This window comes from Tachyglossus aculeatus, chromosome 9 (genome assembly GCF_015852505.1).
Source record: "Tachyglossus aculeatus isolate mTacAcu1 chromosome 9, mTacAcu1.pri, whole genome shotgun sequence".
Classification (NCBI taxonomy): Eukaryota; Metazoa; Chordata; class Mammalia; order Monotremata; family Tachyglossidae; genus Tachyglossus; species Tachyglossus aculeatus.
The window spans coordinates 23,101,377-23,127,318 of NC_052074.1; the positions used below are offsets into that span (position 1 = coordinate 23,101,377).

The 25,942-nt window shown below is 50.9% G+C and overlaps 1 protein-coding gene across 1 annotated transcript; it reads left to right on the plus strand.

Moving 5' to 3' along the window:
• The first annotated feature begins 9,596 nt into the window (after nt 1–9,596).
• On the plus strand, nt 9,597–25,367 carry SLC35F6 (solute carrier family 35 member F6). Its single transcript, XM_038751749.1, has 6 exons — nt 9,597–9,849; nt 19,770–19,842; nt 21,468–21,639; nt 21,732–21,944; nt 22,946–23,056; nt 23,910–25,367. The coding sequence occupies exons 1-6, from the start codon at nt 9,773–9,775 to the stop codon at nt 24,377–24,379; spliced, it is 1,116 nt and encodes a 371-aa protein (XP_038607677.1). The 5' UTR covers nt 9,597–9,772; the 3' UTR covers nt 24,380–25,367.
• Nucleotides 25,368–25,942: the final 575 nt, after the last annotated feature.

The window sequence follows — 25,942 nt, forward strand, 5'->3', positions numbered from 1 at the left end:
ATTATGTGTTATATTAAATGGGTCACAAAGACCCATAATACCAGTGAAATTCTATTTTCCTTGAATTACCTCATGGCATTAGAGAATGTCACTGGAGTATATGGATTTGGCCTGCACCAAGAAAAATAAAATCCACTTTATCTTTTGGCTTGTCACGTGGGAAACTTGAAGTACCATGTAAATACCCAGCCAATTCTTCCCTCCGCACTTAAGACGGCCACTACAGGCCTTTGAGCCGGGTGGTGGTCGAAATCCACCCTGGGCCCCTTATCCTGGACTTCCAAGGTGGCCAGGCCCATTATCAACTGGCAGACTCGATTAATTGCTTGGCTCTCCCAGAACCGACCTCCACCTAAGGCAGCTAAGAAAAGTCCCTGTGTTCTTGTCCTGAAGAACGGGACCAGACATGTGACTACTGGGGTAGAAGGGAGGCATGGAAATCATCTCTGCATTCGCCACCCACTCCACCCTGGACCTCGGCCAAGACCAAACATACTAAGCAACACTAGAAACAGTCAGGCACAGTAGCGTTCTGGAAAAATCGATAGTCAGAAAACAACATCCTCTTTCCCTCATACCTAGCACATGGAGGAAAGGAGAAGTTAGGTGTCCCTGGTCCTACGCAGGTCGACGATACTTATCAGAGAAGAGCCAGGTGACCCACCTTCCAAGCCCAATATATGGCTAGAAAAATTGTGAATCGTTCTGGTTCCTACCTTGTCAGTACAAATGTGATTCTGCAATCAAACGTTGCTCAGGACTGTGCCGACGCTACCAGAGGCAGAAGGGAATCCTGTGATTCTAGTTGCCGTGTTGACACTGTAATGCAAAAAGGAAAAGCCTAAGAGGAGCTAAATAAGAGGAAGACAGAAACATCTTTAGATATAACAATACCTGCACTTAAAAAAAAACCCCACTAGGTTTCTGGCTTGGCCAAGATTAGAGAGACGGCATAAAAAAGTTCAGTAATGAATATTGCAAGGACATGCCCTTCTCTAGAGATTTCTTCAAGCTCTTCAAATGTATTCCTATTATTGTTCATAGAATATCAAAGATTCACATAATTCTAAGATTACATACTTGAAGGGTGCATCTTATATCCCTAAGATTGAATTTTTTTCACCTTGTTACTGTGAACAAGACTTTTACCCAAGTTATAATGGTTTTCAAAATTCCAGTTAGATGGTACATCTTTGCAGTTTTTGATGCTGTTTTCAGATGCTGAAATGTATAACTGTGAGGTCAATTTAGAAAAGAAGCAACCCACTCTCTGGTCTCTCTGAGGCTCTCTTTTAACTTTTCATTTTAACAGCAAGGAGACTGTTAAGTTTAATCCTGGGAGCAGGAGCTAAGGTCCCCATGGTGAAACTACAAGCTTTAGCCTGTCTTAGAATGCCTCTATCACTCAGAAATTTTGCCGAGTGCCGCAGGCAAGTCAGGCCCACTCATACCACAGGTGTCACTTAAGGAACAGCCCTGGTTTGCATTTATTTTTATGTGAGTCTGTTGACTTTGTTAATGAACAGAACATATATCGTTTGCTAAACCCTCAAAACAAGAATACCCTTCCCAAAACAAAACCTTAGCCCCAACAGCAGAAACACCTACCTAAGTGCGTTTGGGCCTGTCCCTGAAGCTTTGACCGGCCTTTTCAGGCAGCATCAAAGCTAGCAGGATGGCCGTTGTGGGCCCAGAAATCGCTCCAGGCCCCGATCTAGGGAGTGGAGGTTGAGAGAGCAATCTGTAGCGCTTTAAATGTGGGCCCCACATGGGACAACCTGTTTACCCTGTATCCTCCCCAGCGCTTAGAACAGTGCTTTGCACATAGTAAGCGCTTAACAAATGCCAATTATATATATATAAAGATCCTGAACTGAGCCCAGGAGGCCTGGATCCCGGCTCCAGCACTGCCCTGGACTCAGCCATGAGAGGGAACGGTTTAAGGGGTGGAACTGAACCAGCAGTACATAGTTCTGTCTTTTCAAACTACTCCACCACTGAGGTGGAGAGAGAGGAGAAGCCTCACGGGGCTTTCCCGATTCGTGGAAGGGAAGGGGGTGCTGAAATTGCCTACTTCACCCACGCTCTAACAACAGACCACAGAGTTCACTTTTCTTCTCATTGAGAGCCCCTATTCATGTACACTACTACGTCTATAAGGTGGCCTCTTCAGGCCCCAAGGTGCCTGCATCCTGCCCGCTGCAGTCCTGTCTTCCGGGGGGCTACAGCGATAGGAGCGCTTAGGATAAGCACTTAGTACAGTGCTCTGCACACAGTAAGCGCTCAATAAATACGATTGATGATGAGCCAGGCGGTCTGTTCCCCCTCTTCCCCTCAGCCATTCACCAGGTCACTGTGGCTCCAGTTTGGAAGCAGAGAGCAGAGCACAGCAACCAAAGTAAGAGCCTTGGTCCCCTCCCATTCATGTCTTTACTCTCCCTTTCCTGAGGATTCCTACACCCGCCCTTCTGGGCCTCAGTTTCTCCTCTTCTGGGTGAGTCTTCCAGCCTGCAAATCTGTGACTTTCTGAGCCTCTTCCCTCCATGGCCCATTCCTCCTCTAAGCCTCCTTCCCCCTCTCTGAATTCCATTATCAGTAACTACGCGTCTGTGTCTCCCCGTGACTACATATATGTCCACCAAACAGAAATTTTTTTGCTCGTAATTTATATTTTCTAACTTGGCTCTTGAGCAGCCCACCTTCCTTTGGTTTTGACATCTCTACCGACTCTTACATTGTACTCTCCCAAGCGCTTAGTATAGTGTTATTATTACTACTACTACTACTACTAATAATAATAATAATAATAATGAGGCATAGTTAGAAGGGGAATAGCAAATATTGAAAGCCCATATGTAAGAAGGGGAGAGTTGGAGGCAAGTCTTGAAACCAGCTGTAAGAAACATGGTCTCGTGGAAAGAACAAAAGTGTGTGTGTCAGGGGACCTGGCTTCTAATCTCAGCTTTGCTGATAGCCTACAGTGTGACCTTGGTCAAGTCACTTAACCATTCTGTGCTTTAGTTTCATCTATAAAATGGGGAGAAGATACCTATTCTCCCTATTTTAAACTGTGAGCCTTGTACAAGCCAGGAACTGTGTCTGATTTGCTTATTTTCTATCCACCCCAGGTCTTGGCACATAACCCATGCTTAATAAATACATAATAATTATTATTAGTTTCTGCTTAATGCAGAGGAAAATGGGAAGCTATTGGAGGATTTTGAGGGGCAGACAGACGAATGACAAGCAATATTTTAAGAAGATCTCACTAAGACTGTTATCTCCTTAAGGACAGAGGTCGTGTCTACAAAATGTATTGTACTGTACAAACGTAGAGAAGCAGCATGGCTCAGTTGCAAGAGCCCGGGCTTGGAAGTCAGAGGCTCTGGGTTCTAATCCCGGCTCTGCCACTTGTCTGCTGTGTGACTTTAGGCAAGTCACTTCACTTCTCTGTGCCTCAGTTACCTCATCTATAAAATGGGGATTAAGACTGAGCCCCATGTGGGACAACCTGGTTACCTTGTATCTACCCCAGTGCTTAGAACAGTGCTTTGCACATAGTAAGCATTTAATAAATGCCATTATTATTATTATTACTCTCCCAAGCACTTAGTACAGTCCTCTTCACACAGTAAGTCCTCAGTAAATGCCACTAATTGATTTATGACCCAGGGAGCAGCATTTAATTAATCTCTGCAAGGGCACAACTCTACCAGCATAGATAGGAGCAGGGCCAGCCCAGACCCTGAGGTACAGAAATTTTGGCATTTACAACTGCGAATGGGGGGAGTCCTAGTCCTAATTCCTACCGCCTTTGTCCTCACCACTGCCAGTTCATGTTTCCCCTTTTAGCCCTGGGCACGCAGATGTGCGAGTGACAGCAGAAAGGAGGAGAGACATGCCATCTAAGCTGCCTTCAGTAACCTCAGAGCAAACGAAAACAGTGAATGTGTGAAGTCACAGGAAATGAGAATTCAGAGGGAAATGGTAGGAAGCAAAGGGTTACCAAAAAGATCTCCGAATCCACCAAAACCTCCCAAACTCCTAGAACCTTTTTTCAAGTTCAAATCTCAAATGTCCTTATGATTAGTACAGAAGGCTGTCAGTCATAGGACTTTGGTGTTTGAAGGTTGACCTTCTTCCCTTTTGGGGGGGTGACAGTTTTCAGATCTTACTGCCTGGGCCCGGCCTTTGACACAATCTCACTTTCATATCCCGCTGCTGCTCCCTGCCCTATTTATCTTAGTGACCCTGAAACGTCCTTTGCTCTTATCCTTTTTCTTGAGTCAGAGGACCCCTTGACTGTTGCTAAAAGCACATCTGCACTGTTAGGTGGAGTGAGATTACCGATGGCTCCTCCAGTCACATGCTGTCTGGAAGCATAGGTTCCATCATTTTTTTTTCCCTAGCCATTCTTTGCCTGAGGGAGTGTTTCACACAAATTGTTACCAATTCCCACATACCTGGCCAGCTAGATGACTGTGGACAAATCACTTAACCTCTCTGCGGTTGTTTTCTCCTCTGTAAAAAAGGGATAATAATGTCACTTAACAGGAATGTCCTGAGGATAAAATGAGATAAATGATGTGGAAGTACATGGGAAAAATTTCAAAGCGGTCTTTGCAAACTCAAGATACAGTATTATTATCATTTTTTTATGGTACTTAAGTGTGTATTACGTGACAGGCACTGTACTAAGCACTGGTGTAGATACAAGCTAATCAGGTTGGACACAGACCATGTCTCAAGAGGGCTAACAGTCTTAATCCTCATTTTACAGATGAGGTAATGGATAACTACGTTCCCTAGGGCTGTGCCAGGCAGATTTGAGCCAGCTTCTCTCCCTAAAGTTCCTTTTTTTTGGCCTTCGGGGAAGTGATTTTTTTTAATGGTATTTGTTAAGTGCTTACTATATGCCAGGCACTGTACCAAGCACTTAGCACTATGAGGTGGGGTGGGGAGGTGCTTTCTTTCCCCTGGGGAAAGATCTATTATCTATTATATTATAATATATAATATTATAATATATTATCTATTATATTATTATCTATTATATAGACAGACGATAAGTGGCAGAGCCAGGATTAGAACCCACGACCTCCGACTCCCAAACCCGGGCTCTTTCCACTGAGCCACGCTGTGGGATAGAGACTGTGTCCGACCTGATTTCCTTGTAATAATAATAATAATGATGGCATTTGTTAAGCGCTTACTATGTGCAAAGCACTGTTCTAAGCGCTGGGGAGTATACAAGGTGATCAGGTTGTCCCACGTGGGGCTCACAGTCTTCATCCCCATTTTACAGATGAGGGAACTGAGGCACAGAGAAGTGAAGTGACTTGCCCAAGATCACACCCCAGCGCTCAGTACAGTGCTTGGAACACGGTAAGAGAAGCAGCGTGGCTCAGTGGAAAGAGCCCGGGCTTTGGAGTCAGAGACCATGGGTTCAAATCCTGGCTCCGCCACATGCCTGCTGTGTGAGCTTGGGCAAGTCACTTAACTTCTCTGAGCCTCAGTTCCCTCATCCGTAAAAAGGGGATTGACTGTGAGCCCCACGTGGGACAACCTGATCACGTTATATCCCCCCAGCGCTTAGAACAGTGCTTTGCACATAGTAAGCGCTTAACAAATGCCATTATTATTATTATTATTATTATTATTAAGTACCATAATTATTATTAGTAGCCCACTGTTGGGTAGGGACCGTCTCTATATGTTGCCAACTTGTACTTCCCAAGTGCTTAGTACAGTGCTCTGCGCACAGTAAGTGCTCAATAAATATGATTGAATGAATGAATGAATTAGTAGTATTGGAGAAGCAGCGTGGCTCAACAAGTACCATAATTATTATTAGTAGTATTGGATAAGCAGCGTGGTTCAGTGGAAAGAGCACGGGCTTTGGAGTCAGAGGTCATGGGTTCAAATCCCGGCTCCGCCAACTGTCAGCTGTGTGACTTTAGGGACTGCCTCTATATGTTGCCAACTTGTACTTCCCAAGCACTTAGTACAGTGCTCTGCACACAGTAAGCGCTCAATAAATACAATTGAATGAATGAAGTCACTTCTAGACTGTGAGCCCACTCTAGACTGTGAGTCCACTGTTGGGTAGGGACCGTCTCTCTATGTTGCCAACTTGTACTTCCCAAGCGCTTAGTACAGTGCTCTGCACACAGTAAGCGCTCAATAAATACGATTGATTGATGGATTCACTTCTCTGGGCTTCAGTTCCCTCATCTGTAAAATGGGGATTAAAACTGGGAGCCCCCCGGGGGGACAACCTGATCACCTTGTAACCTCCCCAGGGCTTAGAACAGTGCTTTGCACATAGTATGCGCTTAACAAATACCATCATTATTATTATTAAATGTGACAGGGCAGGGATTAGCCCACTGTTGGGTAGGGACTGTCTCTTATGTGTTGCCAACTTGTACTTCCCAAGCGCTTAGTACAGTGCTCTGCACACAGTAAGCGCTCAATAAATACGATTGACTGATTGATTGATTGATTGATCGATTGATTGACTCCCAGGGCCGGGCTCCACCCACTTGGCCACAGGTGAGAGGAGGCAGGGTGACTGGGTCCCTGTTGGTTTTTTATCTAGAGGGACGGCCTCGCTCTCCCCATCTGGGTCACTGACCAGGTCCAATAATAATAATAATGATGGCATTTGTTAAGCGCTTACTATGTGCAAAGCACTGTTCTAATTGCTGGAGAGGTTACAATAATAATAATAATAATAATAATGGCATTTGTTAGGCGCTTAGTATGTGCAAAGCACTGTTGTAAGCGCTGGAGAGGTTACAATAATAATAATAATAATAATGATGGCATTTGTTAAGAGCTTACTATGTGCAGAGCACTGTTCTAAGCGCTGGAGAGGTTACAATAATAATAATAATAATAATAATGATGGCACTTGTTAAGCGCTTAGTATGTGCAAAGCACTGTTCTAAGCGCTGGAGAGGTTGCAATAATAATAATAATAATAATGATGGCATTTGTTAAGCGCTTACTATGTGCAAAGCACTGTTCTAAGCGCTGGAGAGGTTACAATAATAATAATAATAATAATAATAACAATAATAATAATGGCATTTGTTAGGCGCTTACTACGTGCAAAGCACTGTTCTAAGCGCTGGAGATGTTACAATAAGAATAATAATAATGGCATTCGTTAAGCGCTTAGTAGGTGCAAAGCACTGTTCTAAGTGCTGGAGAGGTTACAATAATAATGATGGCATTTGTTAAGTGCTTACTATGTGCAAAGCACTGTTCTAAGCGCTGGAGAGGTTACAATAATAATAATAATAATGGCATTTGTTAAGCGCTTAGTAGGTGCAAAGCACTGTTCTAAGCGCTGGAGAGGTTACAATAATAATAATAATAATGATGGCATTTGTTAAGCGCTTACTATGTGCAAAGCACTGTTCTAAGCGCTGGAGAGGTCACCATAATAATAATAATAATAATAATAATGGCATTTGTTAGGCGCTTACTATGTGCAAAGCACTGTTCTAAGCGCTGGAGATGTTACAATAATAATAATCATAATAATGGCATTTGTTAAGCGCTTAGTAGGTGCAAAGCACTGTTCTAAGCGCTGGAGAGGTTACCATAATAATAATAATGGCATTGTTAGGCGCTTACTATGTGCAAAACACTGTTCTAAGCGCAGGAGAGGTTACAATAATAATAATGACAATGATGGCATTTGTTAAGCGCTTACTATGTTTGAAGCACTGTTCTAAGCGGTGGAGAGGTTACAATAATCATAATAATAATGGTCCAGGCCTCTCGGCCGGGGTTTTAACATTGAGAGAAGCGTGCGGCGACCCTCGGCTTCGCGCCTCAGGCCGCCCACGTGAGGAAAAGGGGGGAGGGGGAGGAGGAGGAGGAGGCCGCGGGCCGTCCTTCCGCCCCGCCCCCCTCACGGCCACGCCCAGGCGCGCGAGGACACCCTGACCCCGCCCAGGGGGCGGGGCTTCGGAGGCCGCGCGCTCCTCGAGGGGCGGGGCTCGGGAGGTCACGTGCACTCTTCGGGGGCCGCGCGCTCTCCTATGGGCGGGGCTTAGGAGGGCACGTGCGCTCTCCGGGGGCCGCGCGCCCTTCGGGGGCGGGGTTTCGGGAGGTCACGTGAGCTCTTCGGGGGCCGCGCGCTCTTCTAGGGGCGGGGCTTAGGCGGCACGCGCTCTCCGAGGGGCGGGGCTTCGGGGTCACGCGCTCTCCCATTGGCGGGGCTTCGGCGGCGCGCGCCCTCCGAGGGGCGGGGCTTCGGAGGCACGCACTCTCCGATTGGCGGGGCTTCGGAGGTCACGCGCTCTCCGAGGGGCGGGGCGGGGCTACGGAGATCACGCGCTCTCTGAGGGGCGGGGCTTCGGTGGCACGCGCTCTACGAGGGGCGAGGCTTCGGAGGTCAGGCGTTCTCCGAGGGGCGGGGATGAGGGCGGGGCTTCGGCGGCACCCGCTCCCCGAGGGGCGGGGCTTCGGCGGTCGCGCGCTCTCCGATTGGCGGGGCTTCGGCGGCACGAGCTCTCCGAGGAGCGGGATGAGGGCGTGGCTTCGGAGGTCACGCGCTCTCCTAGGGGCGGGGCTTCGAAGGCACGCGCTCTCCGAGGGGCGGGGCCTTGGAGGTCACGCGCCCTACGAGGGTCGGGGATGAGGGCGGGGCTTCGACGGCACGCGCTCCCCCCGAGGGGCGGGGCCTCGGAGGTCGCGCGCTTTTCGATTGGCGGGACTTCGGCGACACGCGCCCTCCGAGGGGCGGGGCTTCGGGGGTCACGCGCTCTCCGAGGGGCGGGGGATGAGGGTGGGGCTTCGGCGGCACGCACTCTCCGAGGGGCGGGGCTTGGGAGGTCACGCGCTCTCCGAGGGGCGGGGCTTAGGTGGTCACGCGCTCTCCGAGGGGCGGGGCGGGGCTTCGGAGGTCACGCGCTCTCTGAGGGGCGTGGCTTCGGGGGTCGCGCGCTCTCCGATTGGCGGGGCTTCGGCGGCACGAGCTCTCCGAGGGGCGGGGCTTCGGAGGCACGCAATCTCCGAGGAGCGGGGGGAGGAGCGTGGCTTCGGAGGTCACTTGCTCTCCGAGGGGCGGGGCGTGGCTTCGGAGGCCACGCGCTCTACGAGGGTCGAGGCTTCGGAAGTCATGCGCTCTCCGAGGGGCTGGGTTTCGGAGGTCGCGCGCTCTCCGATTGGCGGGGCTTCGGCGGCGCGCGCTTTCCGAGGGGCGGGGCTTCGGAGGTCGCGCGCTCTCCTATTGAAGGGGGTTCGGCGGCACGGGCTCTCCGAGGGGCGGGGCTTCGGAGGTCGCGCGCTCCCCGAGGGGCGGGGATGAGGGCGGGGCTTCGGCGGCACGCGCTGTCCGAGGGGCGGGGCTTCGGCGGCGCGCGCTCTCCGAGGGGCGGGCTTCGGAGGTCACGCGCTCTCCGAGGGGCGGGGGGATGAGGGCGGGGCTTCGGCGGCACGCGCTCTCCGAGGGGCGGGGCTTCGGAGGTCACGCGCTCTCCGAGGGGCGGGGCTTAGGAGGTCACGCGCTCTCCGATTGGCGGGGCTTCGGCGTCACGCGCCCCCCGAGGGGCGGGGCTTCGCGGCAGCGGACTCGGGTCAGGTGACCGGCTGCCGCGGAAGCGCTCGTGCCTTCGGCCTGCGCCTGCCGAGCAACGCCGGAAAGAGCCGAACCCGGCCGAACCCAGCCGAACCCGCCCGAACCCAGCCGAACCGGGCCGAACCGAGCCGAACGTCCCCCAGCATCCCGGTCCTTCCCTTCCGCAGCCAAACCATGGCTTGGACCAATTACCAGTTGTTCCTGGCCGCCCTGATGCTGATCACTGGCTCCATCAACACGCTGTCTGCCAAGTGAGTTGTCGCCTGGCCCACGTCCTCCCCCTCATCAATCAATCATCAATCAATCAATCGTATTGATTGAGCGCTTACTATGTGCAGAGCACTGGACTAAGCGCTTGGGAAGTCCAAATTGGCAACACATAGAGACAGCCCCTGCCCAACAGTGGGCTCACAGTCTAAACAATCAATCAATCAATCGTATTGATTGAGCGCTTACTATGTGCAGAGCACTGTACTAAGCGCTTGGGAAGTCCAAATTGGCAACACATAGAGACAGTCCCTGCCCAACAGCGGGCTCACAGTCTAAAAGGGGGAGACAGAGAACAAAACCAAACATACTAACAAAATAAAATAAGTAGAATAGATATGTACAAGTAAAATAAATAGAGTAATAAATATGTACAAACATATATACATATATACAGGTGCTGTGGGGAAGGGAAGGAGGTAAGATGGGGGGGGATGGAGAGGGGGACGAGGGGGAGAGGAAGGAAGGGGCCCCCCCCTCATCATCAGTCGTATTTATTGAGCGCTTACTGTGTGCAGAGCGCTGTACTAAGCGCTTATAATAACGGCATTTGCTAAGCACTCACTATGTGCAAAGCGCTGCTCTAAGCGCTGGGGAGGTGACACGGTAATCAGGCTGTCCCACGGGGGGCCCACAGTTTTCATCCCCATTTTATGGATGAGGGAACTGAGGCACAGAGAAGTGGAGACTTTTATCATCATCATCATCATCATCATCAATCGTATTTATTGAGCGCTTACTATGTGCAGAGCACTGTACTAAGCGCTTGGGAAGTACAAATTGGCAACAATTTGCCAATTTTAGACTGTGAGCCCACTGTTGGGTAGGGACCGTCTCTAGATGCTGCCAGTTTGTACTCCCCAAGCGCTTAGTGCAGTGCTCTGCACACAGTAAGCGCTCAATCAATACGATTGATGATGATGAAGTGACTGGCCCAAAGGCACCCAGCTGACAGTTGGCGGAGGCGGGATTTGAACCCACGGCCTCCGACTCCAAAGCCCGGGATCTTTCCACCGAGCCAGGCTGCCGCTCTCCCCCTGCCCTGCAACGCCCTCCCTCCACACAGCCGCCAACCTGATAATAATAATGGTGATGGCATTTATTAAGCTCTTACTATGTGCAATCGTGCATATGTTGCCAACTTGTACTTCCCAAGCGCTTAGTCCAGTGCTCTGCACACAGTAAGCGCTCAATAAATACGATCGATGATGGTGATGATGTGCAATCAATCGTATTTATTGAGCGCTTACTGGGCGCAGAGCACTGGACTAAGCGCTTGGGAAGTACAAGTTGGCAACACATAGAGACAGTCGCTACCCAACAGCGGGCTCCCAGTCTAGTACAGTGATCTCCATCATCGTCATCAATCGTATTTATTGAGCGCTTACTATGTGCAGAGCACTGTACTAAGCGCTTGGGAAGTACAAAGTATATGCTGAATAAATGCTACTTACTGATTGATCTTGACACACTGCTTCTCTACTGCTTCCAGACTGTGAGCCCGTTGTTGGGTAGGGACCGTCTCTATACGTTGCCGACTTGGACTTCCCAAGCGCTTAGTCTAGTGCTCTGGCTGCCACCGAGCCAGACAGGGTAGGAGCGTGAATCCCAAAGGTTTTCCCAACCTGGAAGGGTTTCCCGATCCCGACCAGAGACCCCAGGTCACGAGACCACCCCATTCCCTGACGGCAGGGTCCCTGGGCCCTTTCCTAGGAGGCCCAGCAGTTCAGTTCATTCATTCAGTCGTATTTATTGAGCGCTTAGGAAGTACAAGTCGGCAACAAATAGAGACGGTCCCGACCCAACAAGGGGCTCACAGTCTAGAAGGGGGAGTTCTTCTGACTGTTCCTACCTACCCAATCCCTCTTTTAACCGCTTATTACGTGCCAGGCACTGTACTAAGCGCTGGGGTGGATACAACCTGATCAGGTTGGACGCAGTCCCTGTCCCACGTGGGGCTCACAGTCTTAATCCCCTTTTACAGATGAGCTTACTGAGGCTCAGTGAAGGGACTTGCTCAAGGTCACAAAGAGGATGTGTGGCAGAGCCGGCATTAGAACCCATACCTGTATATATGTATACCTGTATATATGTTTGTACATATTTGTTACTCTATTTATTTATTTATTTTACTTGTGCATCCTGTATATATGTACATATTTGTTACTCTATTTTACTTGTACCTATCTATTCTATTTATTTTATTTTGTTAGTATGTTTGGTTTTGTTCTCTGTCTCCCCCTTTTAGACTGTGAGCCCACTGTTGGGTAGGGACTGTCTCTATATGTTCCCAACTTGTTCTTCCCAAGCGCTTAGTACAGTGCTCTGCACACAGTAAGCGCTCAATAAATACGATTGATGATGATGATGATAGAACCCAGATCCTAAGCTCCCGTGCTTTACAACTAGGCCACGCTGCTTCTCAGTTCTTTTGGACTTCTTTTCCCCCCTGCCCCCCTCGTCCTCCCCCTTTCATTCAATTCACTCCGTCATATTTATTGAGCACTTAACTGTGAGCAGAGCAATGTACTGAGCTTCCAAAAATGGAGGCCTAGGTTGGCAGCCCCTTGGTGTCCTGCCCAGTCTCCCCCTGCCGCTAGCTCAGCCGACACCATCATCATCATCCATCGTATTTATTGGGCGCTGACTGTGTGCAGAGCACTGTACTAAGCGCTTGGGAAGTCCAAGTTGGCAACATATAGAGACAGTCCCTACCCAGCAGTGGGCTCACAGTCTAGAAGGGGGAGAAAGGCAGGAACTGAGCAGTAATGACAGGGCCGGTCATCAGAAGGCCTTCACCTGGTCCCAGAGCCTGGCTACCTCATCAGTTAAGTTGGCTTTACCGTAAGCTACTGCTTCCTCCCCATCTTGCCCAGAGAATGGGGGTGGGATGATTGGATTCTGAGCCAGACTGGATGGGATTTAGGAGTCCAGCCCCGTCAGCCGTGCTGACTGCCGCATTCATTACACAGACCTGGCAGGACCCCAGGGAGGGCACTGATGCTCCTGAAAGAGAAAGATGCTGACTCTCCGGGGGGCTAGGGTTGGGAGAGGAGAAGAAAAGTTCCCCTCCGCCAAGCTAGCTCTCTTTCTCCCTTCAAGGCCCTTCTGAGAGCTCACCTCCTCCAGGAGGCCTTCCCAGACTGAGCCCCTTCCTTCCTCTCCCCCTCGTCCCCCTCTCCATGCCCCCATCTTGCCTCCTTCCCTTCCCCACAGCACCTGTATATATGGTTGTACATATTTATTACTCTATTTATTTATTTTACTTGTACATTTCTATCCTATTTATTTTGTTGGTATGTTTGGTTTTGTTCTCTATCTCCCCCTTTTAGACTGTGAGCCCACTGTTGGGTAGGGACTGTCTCTGTGTGTTGCCAATTTGTACTTCCCAAGCGCTTAGTCCAGTGCTCTGCACATAGTAAGCGCTCAATAAATACGATTGATTGATTGATTGATTGATTCCAGGAGCGTGGTTCAGTGCCGTGTACTGACTAAACCGACCACCTTCCCCCTCCCAACTCCCTCCTCTCCTTGTCCTCCTCTGAAAGTGCTGAGGATGACGTCTGGGGCTGGGGGAGAGGAAGGGAGACCGAGAGGGGAAGCTGAATCTGAGAGCTCCAGGATCACCAGAGGAAGTTTCTGAGCGCAGGCAGTTCCCGGCTTCCTCATTCTTGACTCCTGCTCCTCTGCCTCCAGCCTTACCTTGCTGAGAGCAAGGCCCTGCTGAGAGCTCACCTCCTCCAGGAGGCCTTCCCAGACTGAGCCCCTTCCTTCCTCTCCCCCTCTCCATCCCCCCATCTTACCTCCTTCCCTTCCCCACAGCACCTGTATACATGTATATATGGTTGTACCTATTTATTACTCTATTTATTTATTTATTTATTTTACTTGTACATTTCTATCCTATTTATTTTATTTTGTTGGTATGTTTGGTTCTGTTCTCTGTCTCCCCCATTTAGACTGTGAGCCCACTGTTGGGTAGGGACTGTCTCTATGTGTTGCCAATTTGTACTTCCCAAGCGCTTAGTACAGTGCTCTGCACATAGTAAGCGCTCAATAAATACGATTGATTGATTGATTACCCACATCTCTGTCCCAGAAGTTGGGGGGATCCGATGCCGGTGGAAAGAGGCCCACCACCTAGGGCCGGCTGTGCCCATTGGGGAGTGGGGAATCCAAGAGGCCCGCTTGCTTCCCTCTCCCTGCCCCCGGAGAAGGGGTTCAGAAAAGCCCAGCAGAGTGGAGCTGGTTCCTTCAGGGAGTCTGTTCTTTGTCTCCTGGCTCCATGTTGAGGACTCCAGGAGGGTTTGGAATTGGGAGGGAAGGGGGCCGGTCATCTCCGGCTGGGGAGCGGAGATTGCTGCAGCTGCTGCCGCCGGTCCCAGCCCCCCGCGGGGAACCTGTAAGGATGAGGGACAGTTGTGAACTGACACCCAGTCCCTGGGGACAACAACCCCAGCACCTTTGTTGCTGATACAAAGGGATTCCATTTCTCGGACCCGGGAAAGCAGCCAGCGCATCTGGCAGGCCCGGGCAGGCCTTCCGGGGGAGGCAGCCAGAATGACTGGTTGTTTTAAGGATGAAGTGTCTGGTGCAGCCCAGAGCCGGGGGGACGGCACTGCCCAGCAGGCACAACCTGCAGCTGGGGTCCCCAGGATCCCCAGCCCTTGCAGAGGGACCTGCTGGGCTCAAACTAATTATTGCCAATTCAGCAGCATTAATTGGGGGGACCATCACCCTGCTCCCCCCCGACCCCCAGTCTGGAGCTACAGTGCCATCAGCTGAGCTGGACCTTCCTCGTTGGCACAGTTCCTGGACACAAACAGACCCCTGCCAATCACCTCACCACCCTCCCAGGGGGTTCTTCAAGACTGAAAAGGCAACAGGACTGGAGAGGCAGCCTCAACTGGCCAGGCTTTCATTTTTTCAGTAAGCCCGGGGAGGAGCCTGGCTTGACTCAGGAAGGCTCTTCCAGGCCAGATTTGTGGTTGGCTGCATAGAAAATTCATTTCCCCCTTCCCGGTTTAGCCAGAGACTCAGGTTTCTGGGTAGAGTGGGAGCAGACGTCCTGGGATGATGTTTTAGTGCCAGGACCAAGGTCAGGCGGGGGCTTGAACCTAGGGGGAACTCAACCAAACTCTGATCTTATACTGGGAATCAATCAATCGTATTTATTGAGCGCTTACTGTGTGCAGAGCACCGTACTAAGCGCTTGGGAAGTCCAGGTTGGCAACATATAGAGGCAGTCCCTACCCAACAGTGGGGCAGGAGGCCTTCCCAGACTGAGCCCCCTCCTTTCTCTCCTCCTCCTCCCCCTCTTCACCCCCCGCCTCATCTCCTTCCCTTCCCCACAGCACGTGTATGTATGTATATATGTTTGTACGTATTTGTTACTCTATTTATTTTACTTGTACATATCTATTCTATTTATTTTATTTTGTTAATATGTTTTGTTCTCTGTCTCCCCCTTCTAGACTGTGAGCCTGCTGTTGGGTAGGGACCGACTTCCCAAGCACTTAGTACAATGCTCTGCACACAGTAAGCGCTCAATAAATACGATTGATTGATTGATCTAGTCATCCAGGCCAAGACAACTCCCCTCACCTTCCCTCGCGTAGGCTCCTGCTCAGACCCCTGTCTTCACTCCTGTCCTTAAGCCCATGATCATCCCCTGCTTCCCGTCTCCTCCGAGGTTGGGGGTGAACAGACCTCAGCCTCTTTTCCAGGGCTGGGATGTCTGAACAGGATCAGCTCAATCCACCAAGCTTCTCTTCCCAAGTCTTCTGGCCATCTCAGGCCACAGCTACCCCTCCACCCCTCGGGCATCATCAGGGCCATGCTTCCCTTTTCTTTCTGTTTTTGTAGAAAGCCCTGTTTCCGAAGACCCACAACCCAGAGGGATTTTAAACTGGGTGGAGCCACCACAGGACAGGGTTTTTCTGCCTTTATAATAATAATTGTGGTGTTTTATAAGCACTTTCTATGTGTCAAGCACTAAGCTTTGGGGAAGATACAAGATAATCACGTTGGACGTGGTCCCTGCTCTCCACGGACTCACGGTTTTTTTTGTTTGTTCCTTTTTAATGGTATTTGTTAAGGGCTCACTGTGTATCAAACGCAGTTCTAGGCGCTGGGGTAATAATAATAATAATGATGATGATGATGGCGGCAATTGTTAAGCGCTTACTATGTGCAAAGCACTAAGGTCAAGCCAGCAGAGGCAGTGTGGCTCGGTGGAAAGAGCCCGGTCTTTGGAGTCAGAGGTCATGGGTTCAGATCCCGGCTCTGCCAGTTGTCAGCTGTGTGACTTTGGGCAAGTCACTTAACTTCTTTGTGCCTCAGTTACCTCATCTGTAAAATGAGGATGAAGACTATGAGCCCCCTTTGGGACAACCTGATCACCTTGTAACCTCCCCAGCGCTTAGAACAGTGCTCTGCACGTAGTAAGCGCTTAATAAATGCCATCATCATCATCACTGACACAGTCCCTGTTCTGCATGGAGCTCACAGACTAAGAGTAGGAGGAAGAACAGGAGGGAAAACAAATTAAGTGACTTCTCAAGGTCACACAGCTAACAGTTGGCAGAGCCAGGATTCGAACCCAGGTCCTCTAACTCCCAGGCCAGTCTGTTTCCACCAGGCCATGCTACTTCTTCAGTTTAAATACGATTGATTGATTAAGCGGGAGGGAGAACCGGTGGCCTAGTGGAAAGAATACAAGCCTGGAAGTCAGAGGACCTGACTCTGCTATTTGTCTGCTGTGCAACCATGGGCAAGTTACTACTACTCTATGCCTCAGTTTCCTCATCTATAACATGGGGATTAAATACTGTTCTCTCTCCTACGTAATAATAATAATGATGGCGTTTGTTAATCTCTTACTTTGTGCCAAGCACTGTTCTAAGCACTGAGGTAGATGCAAGGTAGTTAAGACTGTGAGCCCCCCGTGGGACAAACTGATCTCCTTGTAACCTCCCCAGCGCTTAGAACAGTGCTTTGCACATAGTAAGCGCTTAATAAATGCCATTATTATTACTATTATTAATCAGGTTGCCCCACGTGGGGCTCACAGCTTCATGCCCCTTTGCAAATGAGGTAGCTGAGGCACAGAGAAGTGAAGTGACTTGCCCCAAGTCACACAGCTGATAAGTGGCAGAGATGGGATTAGAACCCACGACCTCTGACTCCCAAACCTGTGCTCTTTCCACTAGGCTAAGTTGCTTCTCCTAATCCCACGTGGGACAGGGACTGGGTCTTGGATCTGCCCCAGTGCTTGGCACATAGTAAGAGTTTAACAAGTACCTTAATTATTACTAATATTAACAGGTATTGAATCCCTATTTTACAGATAAGGAAATAGAGGCATAGAGAGTTTAATAATAGTAATTGTGGTATTTGTTAAGCGCTTATTACGTGCCAGGTACTGTACTAAGTGCTGTGGCGGATACAAGCGAATCGGGTTGGACACAGTCCCGGCCCAGCCTGGCTCACAGTCTTCATCCCCATTTTACAGATGAGGTAACTAAGGCACGGAGAACTTGCCGAAGGCCACACAGCAGACAGGTGGCAGAGCCGGGATTAGAACCCATGACCTTGTGATTTCCAGGCCCGTGCTCTATCCGCTGTACTGTGCTGCTTGCTCAGGGTAACACCACAGGCAAGTGGCAGAGCCGGAATTAGAACTGAAGTCCCCTGACTCGTAGGCCTATGCTCTTTCCACTCGGTACATGAAGATCCAGGGTGAGCGTCTGCATCACCATCAACGAAGGACAAAGGTGAAACGAAGGACAGCTCTCCATGTGTTATCATCATCAATCGTATTTATTGAGCGCTTACTATGTGCAGAGCACTGTACTAAGCGCTTGGGAAGTACAAATTGGCAACATATAGAGACAGTCCCTACCCAACAGTGGGCTCACAGTCTAAAAGGGGGAGACAGAGAACAAAACCAAACATATTAACAAAATAAAATAAATAGAATAGATATGTACAAATAAAATAAATAAATAGAGTAAAAAATATGTACAAGCATATATACATATATACAGGTGCTGTGGGGAAGGGAAGGAGGTAAGATGGGGGGATGGAGAGGGGGACGAGGGGGAGAGGAGAGGAAGGGGGAGAGGTGTTATATAGTGGATTGTATTTAATCAATCAATCAGTCGTATTTATTGAGCGCTTACTGTGTGCAGAGCACTGGACTAAGCACTTGGGAAGTACAAGTTGGCAACATATAGAGACAGTCCCTACCCAGTAGTGGGCTCACAGTCTAAAAGGGGGAGACAGAGAACAAAACCAAACATATTAACAAAATAAAATAGAGTAGATATGTACAAGTAAAATAAATAAATAAATAGAGTGGTTTTGTTCTCTGTCTCCCCCTTCTAGACTGTGAGCCCACAGTGGGCTCACAGTTTAATTTACATCACAAACACATGGATAGCTGCACAAGAGGAAGTAATCCAGGTCCAGCACCTGCCCTTCAGGAGTTTACAGTCTAAGACGCTGTGTCCTGGAGTGGATAGTGCTATTGAAGATGTCCAATAAACTAGCCACTATTAAATATATAAAGGAAATATTTATGGGCCAAGAAGTGTGCACATTCTGCCTCTCTGCCAACCACCCTGTTCCCCGCTCACACCTTCCTCACCTTCTTGCCCCCTCACCTCCATCACTCTTTAGGCGGACCTGGGGGACCAGAGGCACATAAGGTTGAGCCTCGTTATCTTTCTTGTTAGCAGAGGTAATGGGGAAAGGTTACAGCATTCTATTTATATTGATGCCTGTCTACTTGTTTTTTTTGTTTTGTTCTGTTATCTGTCTCCCCCTTCTAGACTATGAGCCCCTTGTTGGGTAGGGATTGTCTTTATTTGCTGCCGAATTGTACTTTCCAAGTTCTCAGTATAGTATTCTGCACACAGTAAGTGCTCAATAAATACGATTGAATGATTGAATAGGAAATGACTTTGTGCGGGGACAGGGCCGCTGGGGGAGGCCCCCCAACAGGAGCGAGGAAAACTGTGGGATTCCCCCCCGCCCCAAGCTGTTGCCACTGGGCAGATTCTGTAGGGCCTGCAAGAATTTAACAAGTACCTTAACTATTACTAATATTAACAGGTATTGAATCCCTATTTTACAGATAAGGAAATAGAGGCACAGAGTAAAGAGACCCCCCGAGTTGGTGGATGGGAGGTCATGGATGCCCTAGGAGTCTTGCCTCTCCTCCAGTTGTGGCATTGCGGGCCTGACTTCTGCCCCTCCGGGCTTTTGGGCCAAAGACCTCGGCCCTGAGAGCCTGGTTAGGAAGCCTTCTCACTTCCTAGCGTAGCAGTGGCCCTGGCATCGTGCGAGATGGAGTTAAAGGGACAGGATTCATAGCTCACCTGAGGCACGCGGGGCAACAGGGATAGCAGCTGGGCCGGAGCCAACCCAGGGCCTTAAGTGAGGAACCAGGTGAGACACCTCCCCGCCACAAACTCCCTCTCAGGGAGTCCCAACTTCAGGGTGTGAGGGGTGGAGGCCAGACCTGTAACTCCCCTCCGATGGGAAGAGGAGCTGAGAGAAGGGGGAGTCAGGTGGGATGGAGCCAGTGGGCCACTGAGCGGGAGGACTCGAGGAACCCAGGGCAACCTGGCTGTCTCGCCTGAAGAGGAAGCCAGGCCGGGATGGCAGAGCAAGTGGCAACTGCAGCTTGGGAATCATCGAGTCAGATGAGTCGGAACCCAGAGCAGGAGACCGCTGAGTTATTCCCATCCCATTGCCCAAGTATCTGGGAGCATCAAACCCTGGTGGGGTGAGGGAGGTGCCGGTCTGGGCTTAGAGATTGTCCTAGGAGCACCAGGATCTCCTGCACGAGGGAAGCTCGTGTTCCACTCTACCTAACCGTGACACAACTCTGCTTCAGATGGGCTGACAACTTTGTGGCCAAGGGCTGCGGAGGGAGCAAGGAGCACAAATTCCAGCATCCTTTTCTTCAGGTACCCCCCCCCCTTTTTTCTTTTAATGGTATCTGTGAATCATTTTGGGCCAGGCATTGTACTAAGCTCTGGGGTAGATGCAAGCTAATTGGGTTGGACACAGTCCATGTCCCACCTGGGGCTCACAGTCTTAATCCCCATTTTACAGTTGAGGTTACTGAGGCCCGGGGAAGTAAAGTGACTTGCCCAAAGTCACACAGCAGATAAGTGGGCAAGGGAACCCAGGTCCTTCTGACCCCCAGACCTGTGCTGCCTCCACTAGACCAGGCTGCTTCTTGGAAAGCATCCCTCCCATCCCTCCACTCACACCTCCTCCCAGTTTTGAGCCATCACTCACAGGCTGCCAAGTGATCAGGGCATGAGTCACAGCTGCTATTAAAACCACAGCTCCTCCTAGACACTTTCCCCAGCTAAGCCCTCTTTTCCCCTACTCCCTCAATCTTTTGCATTGCCTATGCGCTTGACTCTGTAATAATAATAATAATAATGATGATGATGGTGTTTATTAAGTGCTTACTATGTGCAAAGCACTGTTCTAAGCGCTGGGGAGGTTACAAGGTGAACAGGTTGTCCCACAGGGGGCTCACAGTCTTCATCCCCGTTTTAGAGATGAGGTCACTGATGCCCAGAGAAGTGAAGTGACTTGCCCGAAGTCACACAGCTGACAATTGGCAGAGCCGGGATAATAATAATAATAATAATGGCATTTATTAAGCGCATACTTTGTGCAAAGCACTGTTCTAAGCGCTGGGGAGGATACCAGGTGATCAGGTTGTCCCATGGGAGGCTCACAGTCTTCATCCCCATTTTACAGATGAGGGAACTGAGGCCCAGAGAAGTTAAGTGACTTGCCCAAAGGCACACAGCTGACAGTTGGCGGAGCCGGAATTTGAACCCATGACCTCCAACTCCAAAGCCCGTGCTCTTTCCACTGAGCCACGCTGCTTTGAACCCATGACCTCTGACTCCAAAGCCCGGGCTCTTTCCACTGAGCCACGCTGCTGTATGTTTTAAGCACTTGCTATTCACCCCACCCTCAGCACTTACGCACATTAATGTAATGTATTGATATTAATGTACTTTTCTCCCTCCAGACTGTAACATGGAATGTGTCTACCAACTCTGTTGTATTGTACTCTCCCAAGTGCTTAGTCCGGTGCTCTGCACACAGCAAATGCTCAATAAATATGATTGATTCTGGCATCACCAGCATTGGGAGCTCTGTCTGTGACCTATGTTTGGGGGGTGGGAGGAAGCGAGCCACAGCAGCTGGGAGAATGGCAGGGCTTTCTCGTGCCTCCAGGCTGCCGGGCCCAGGGAGGGGGGCCTGGGCTCTCTAGTGGGCACTGAGCCTGAGGACAAGGGTTCCAGTGCTCATCGGGACCGAGGCGGGATTGAACGTCTCGGCCCTAACCCTCCAGGGCGTGCCATGCCCGCAGTAGCTCCAGCCTGGCCAGGACTGTGAGCCCACTGTTGGGTAGGGACTGTCTCTATGTGTTGCCAGTTTGTACTTCCCAAGCGCTTAGTACAGTGCTCTGCACATAGTAAGCGCTCAGTAAATACAATTGATTGATTGATTGACCCTCTGTCCACACCGGAGCTGAGTACGACTCTCCACTCTGCAGGCGGTAGGCATGTTCCTGGGGGAGTTCTCCTGCCTGGTGGCCTTCTACCTCCTGCAGCTCCGGGCTCGGCAGCGGGTGGACCCCGGGACAGAGCCCCCCCAGCCCTTCAACGCCCTGCTCTTCTTGCCGCCGGCCCTCTGTGACATGACAGGAACCAGCATCATGTATGTGGGTGAGTGACGGGCCTTAGGAAGGGAGGGGGCTCCCCCACACCGCGCCCCCCGCGCAGCTCTCCGCAATCCTCCCCGCTCCTTCCCTCCGCAGCCCTGAACATGACGAGTGCCTCCAGCTTCCAGATGTTGCGGGGAGCCGTGATCATCTTCACGGGGCTGCTGTCCGTGGCCTTCCTGGGGCGGAAGCTAGTGCTGAGCCAGTGGCTGGGCATCTTCACCACCATCGCGGGGCTGGTGGTGGTGGGCATGGCGGACCTGCTCAGCAAACACGATGACCAGCACAAACTCAGTGAAGTCATCACGGGTGAGTATTACGGGGCTGGGCATTTGTGGTCCAAGGAGGAGCGGGACTTTTGGCTGGGGTGGATTCAGGGGGGCCCAAGAGCCGGGAGGGAGAGCAGATAGCCCAACATGGCCCCAGGCCTCCCATAACTGGTCGGCTCGTGTTAACCAATGGTGATGGAGGGTGGTGGGGTAGAAGAATGTTTAGTTTCGCTCCTGCCTTCTCTGAATCCTAGTTGCCATCGCTCCCTCTTTCATCATCATCATCATCAATCGTATTTATTGAGCGCTTACTGTGTGCAGAGCACTGTACTAAGCGCTTGGGAAGTACAATTTGGCAACATCTAGAGACAGTCCCTACCCAACAGTGGGTTCACAGTCTAAAAGGGGGAGACAGAGAACAAAACCAAACATACTAACAAAATAAAATAAGTAGAATAGATATGTACAAGTAAAATAAATAGATAAATAAATAGAGTAATAAGTATGTACAAACATATATACATATATACAGGTGCTGTGGGGAAGGGAAGGAGGTAAGATGGGGGGATGGAGAGGGGGATGAGGGGGAGAGGAAGGAAGGGGCTCAGTCTGGGAAGGCCTCCTGGAGGAGGTGAGCTCTCAGTAGGGCCTTGAAGGGAGCAAGAGAGCTAGCTTGGCGGATGAGCAGAGGGAGGGCATTCCAGGCCCCGGGGATGACGTGGGCCGGGGGTCGATGGCGGGACAGGCGAGAACGAGGTACGGTGAGGAGATTAGCAGCAGGGGAGTGGAGGGTGCGGGGTGGGCTCTTTCCTGTTGAGACCTGAAATTTCTTCCAATTCTTATGGTAAACTCAAATTCTCACCAGATGAGGAAGGCCTCTTGCTGGCCTACCCTCCAAACCCCAACTTTCAACTTGGTCCACTGACCCGGTTGGGAGTTGCTTTCCTTCTCCCATCCCCTCACTACTCCCAACCACTATCCCACCCGCGGCCCTACCCTCCACCACAACCTCTGACTCTCCTCTGGTCTTCTCCCGCTCAGGGGACCTTCTGATCATCATGGCCCAGGTGATCGTCTCCATCCAGATGGTGCTGGAAGAGAAGTTTGTCTACAAGCACGATGTACACCCGCTGAGGGCTGTGGGCACAGAAGGTACATGTAGAGGGGAGGGAAGTGTCAAGCCACTGTGGGTGTGTGATGGTTGTGGTGCTGCAGGTGATGATATTGTACGATGTTCAGGGCATGGCACTGAGTGCTGGGAAACAAATACATGGTCACTCATTCCGACTGTCACTTGCAGTGGGGCTTGTCCAGAAAGGGGAGAGAATAAGAGTGAATTCGTCAAAATCAATACTTTATTGTGGTCTTTGTTGCACAGTCTTTCTTGCACCAGGCTGGGCCTTCTTTGATCCAACCTGTGACAATTTTCCTGATGTCCTAAGTCTAAGAGACTGATTTTCCTCTTCCTCCTTCCCCTGTCTTCACGCTTGAGGTGGGAAGGGAGCGCTGGGCTGGGAGCTAGGATGGTGGGTGGGTGGCATCATGGGGAGCATCTCTCCCCTTCATCCCCAGAGCTTCCTGCCTCAGTGGTCGGGGTGCAGTTGCTGCCCTTGGTGTATGTGTGGAGTTGGGGGAACAGGGATTGAATTAAAAGGGGGTGTGAGGGACAGGCGTGTTTTGATGGCAGGTGGGGGTGAAGGCTAGAAGATGAGAGGAAAGTAAGAAAGGGCAAGTGGGAAGGAGGGCATAGTGGTGCTTGCTGTGAGAAGCCCTGAGGAATGGAGGGTGCATAAGGGATAAAGAGTAAGAGGGTCTGTTACGTAGGGAAGGAGCCCCAAGAACACGCTCTCCCGTCCTTCACCAAGCCAAGGCGGGTCAAAAACCTGAGCTTCCTCTGGGTTTATTCGCTCTTGGCAGAATAAAGTGGCAGCAGCTCAGCATTTCTAGGGGGTTCTTCAAGGGTGGGGCTGGCCCAACTGATCCCTGCCAAATGTGCCCCCAACAGGATTCTTTGGCTTTGTGATCCTCTCTCTGCTCCTGGTGCCAATGTACTACATCCCCGCGGGGGCTTTCAGCGGGAACCCCCGAGGCGTGCTAGAAGATGCCCTGGATGCCTTCTGCCAGGTGGGCTGGCAGCCGCTCATCACCCTGGCCCTGTTGGGCAACATCAGCAGCATCGCGTTCTTCAACTTTGCCGGCATCAGCGTCACCAAGGAGCTGAGCGCTACCACCCGCATGGTCCTGGACAGTCTGCGCACGGTAGTCATCTGGGCTCTGAGCCTGGCCCTGGGCTGGGAGACCTTCCACGGGCTGCAGGTGCTGGGATTCCTCGTGCTCTTGGCAGGCACCGCCCTCTACAACGGGCTGCACAGGCCCGTGCTGGCCCGGCTGGCCCGGGGCCAACTGAGATTGGGGGAGAGCGAGCGGCAGAGCCTGCTCTCCGGCAACCGTGCCCCCATTAATGACACCAACTGAGTTGTCCGCCAACCCGTAGGACTCGGCCGTGAACTGAATCCCTCACTCCAGAGTGTCTCCTCCACCACACCTCCTCTCTAAAGATGAAGAGGACCCGAATCCCTGATCCCGGCAGCCTGCTGGGTCACAGGTTGCTTTCCCCTTGGAGATGGCCCCCCACCATAGCTGTCTTCTTTCACTGGTCCTGCCCATTCCTCATCTCTGCCTGGACCTTAATTGCGGAGAGCCACCACCACCCTGCCCTCTCAGCTGGTGTCACCCATCCCCTTCTCCTGGGACACAAATCACCAGTCTCCTTGACTTGGGTAACGTGTTAAAGGCCGAGTGCGTCAGGCCTCAGCAGAGGCCTGTGGCTCCCTCTTCTCTCTACCACCCTTCCTTCCTTCCTTCCTTCTGCTTTCTGAGGATCCACAGACACCTGGAAGAGAAAACTTGGCTCGGCCCACTGCATAGTGCCAGCAGGGGAACTGTGGGTTTCTGCCATGCCCATGGCCAGATGGGCAGCCAGTCCTTCTTAGCCCTGGTCCTGGTGGGCTCCAGGACACGATAACCAATCCAAAAACCATCAAACTAAAGACTGAATCAACCCATCTAATCAAATGTTAAATCATCAGCACACTGAGAATCAACTGAATCCACTATGCGTTTGATTTCCTTGCACAAAATCCACTTTTTGTTTTTTCTCAGTGTTTGATTGGGTCAATTGGCCTCTAATGTTTGACATAGTTGACAAAGTGATCTAAGGAATGCTTCGCCTTGTAGTTGTTTGACTTTTGAGCAGTTTACTCCCAGATGCCAGGGGCCTGGGTTTATGCTGCCCACCTGGAGAAAAATGCTCAGAACCACTCCACTCTCTAGGCTGAGAAAGGGCAGGACCTTGCGGGGGTGAGCAATGCCACTAAAAGCGGGCACCACCCTCATTCACCGTGTGTCCTGTTTACTCGGAGTTCAGTTTGATGGAGGCCGTTGTCGTCTAGGAAGGACGTCTAGGAAGGAAGGAAGAAGGCGCCCTCGTTCCTGTCCGTGGAATGGCTTTCACACCCTACTGTGGTCAAGACTCGGGAAGCTCTCCACTTCTCTCTCTTGCCATTTCGGCTCCTCAGGACAGTCCCTGCCCTCGGTGCTTTTCCCTCAGTGGCAGGATCAAGAGCCGGCCGGGGAGCACGAGGCTGCCACTCTTCCGATGAGAAGCGTAACCGGTGGTTGCACTGAAACTGGACTGTGCCCTGGCACGTGGTCCTGCCCAGGCCAGTTCTATCCCCTTTGTGGCTGTCGGGGGCGGGGGAAGTGTCGGGGAGGGGAATTGCTGTCCGCAAGCCTCCATGGCCTTGGAAAGATTCATTTTGTAAAAAATTTAAAAAATTTGAATCACACTTGTGCCCTTCAGAATGATTATATGGGGTCAGGGGGGCGGGCAGGGTGAGAGCATGGCTCCCAGGCTTTGGCCAATGCTTGCTAGAGCTGAATTGGACCCTGAGTGGGCCCCTTGCCTGCCGTTGGTTACTGCCTTTTTGTTTTATTGGGTGTCTGCTGTAGAGAAGCAGCGTGGCTCAGTGGAAAGAC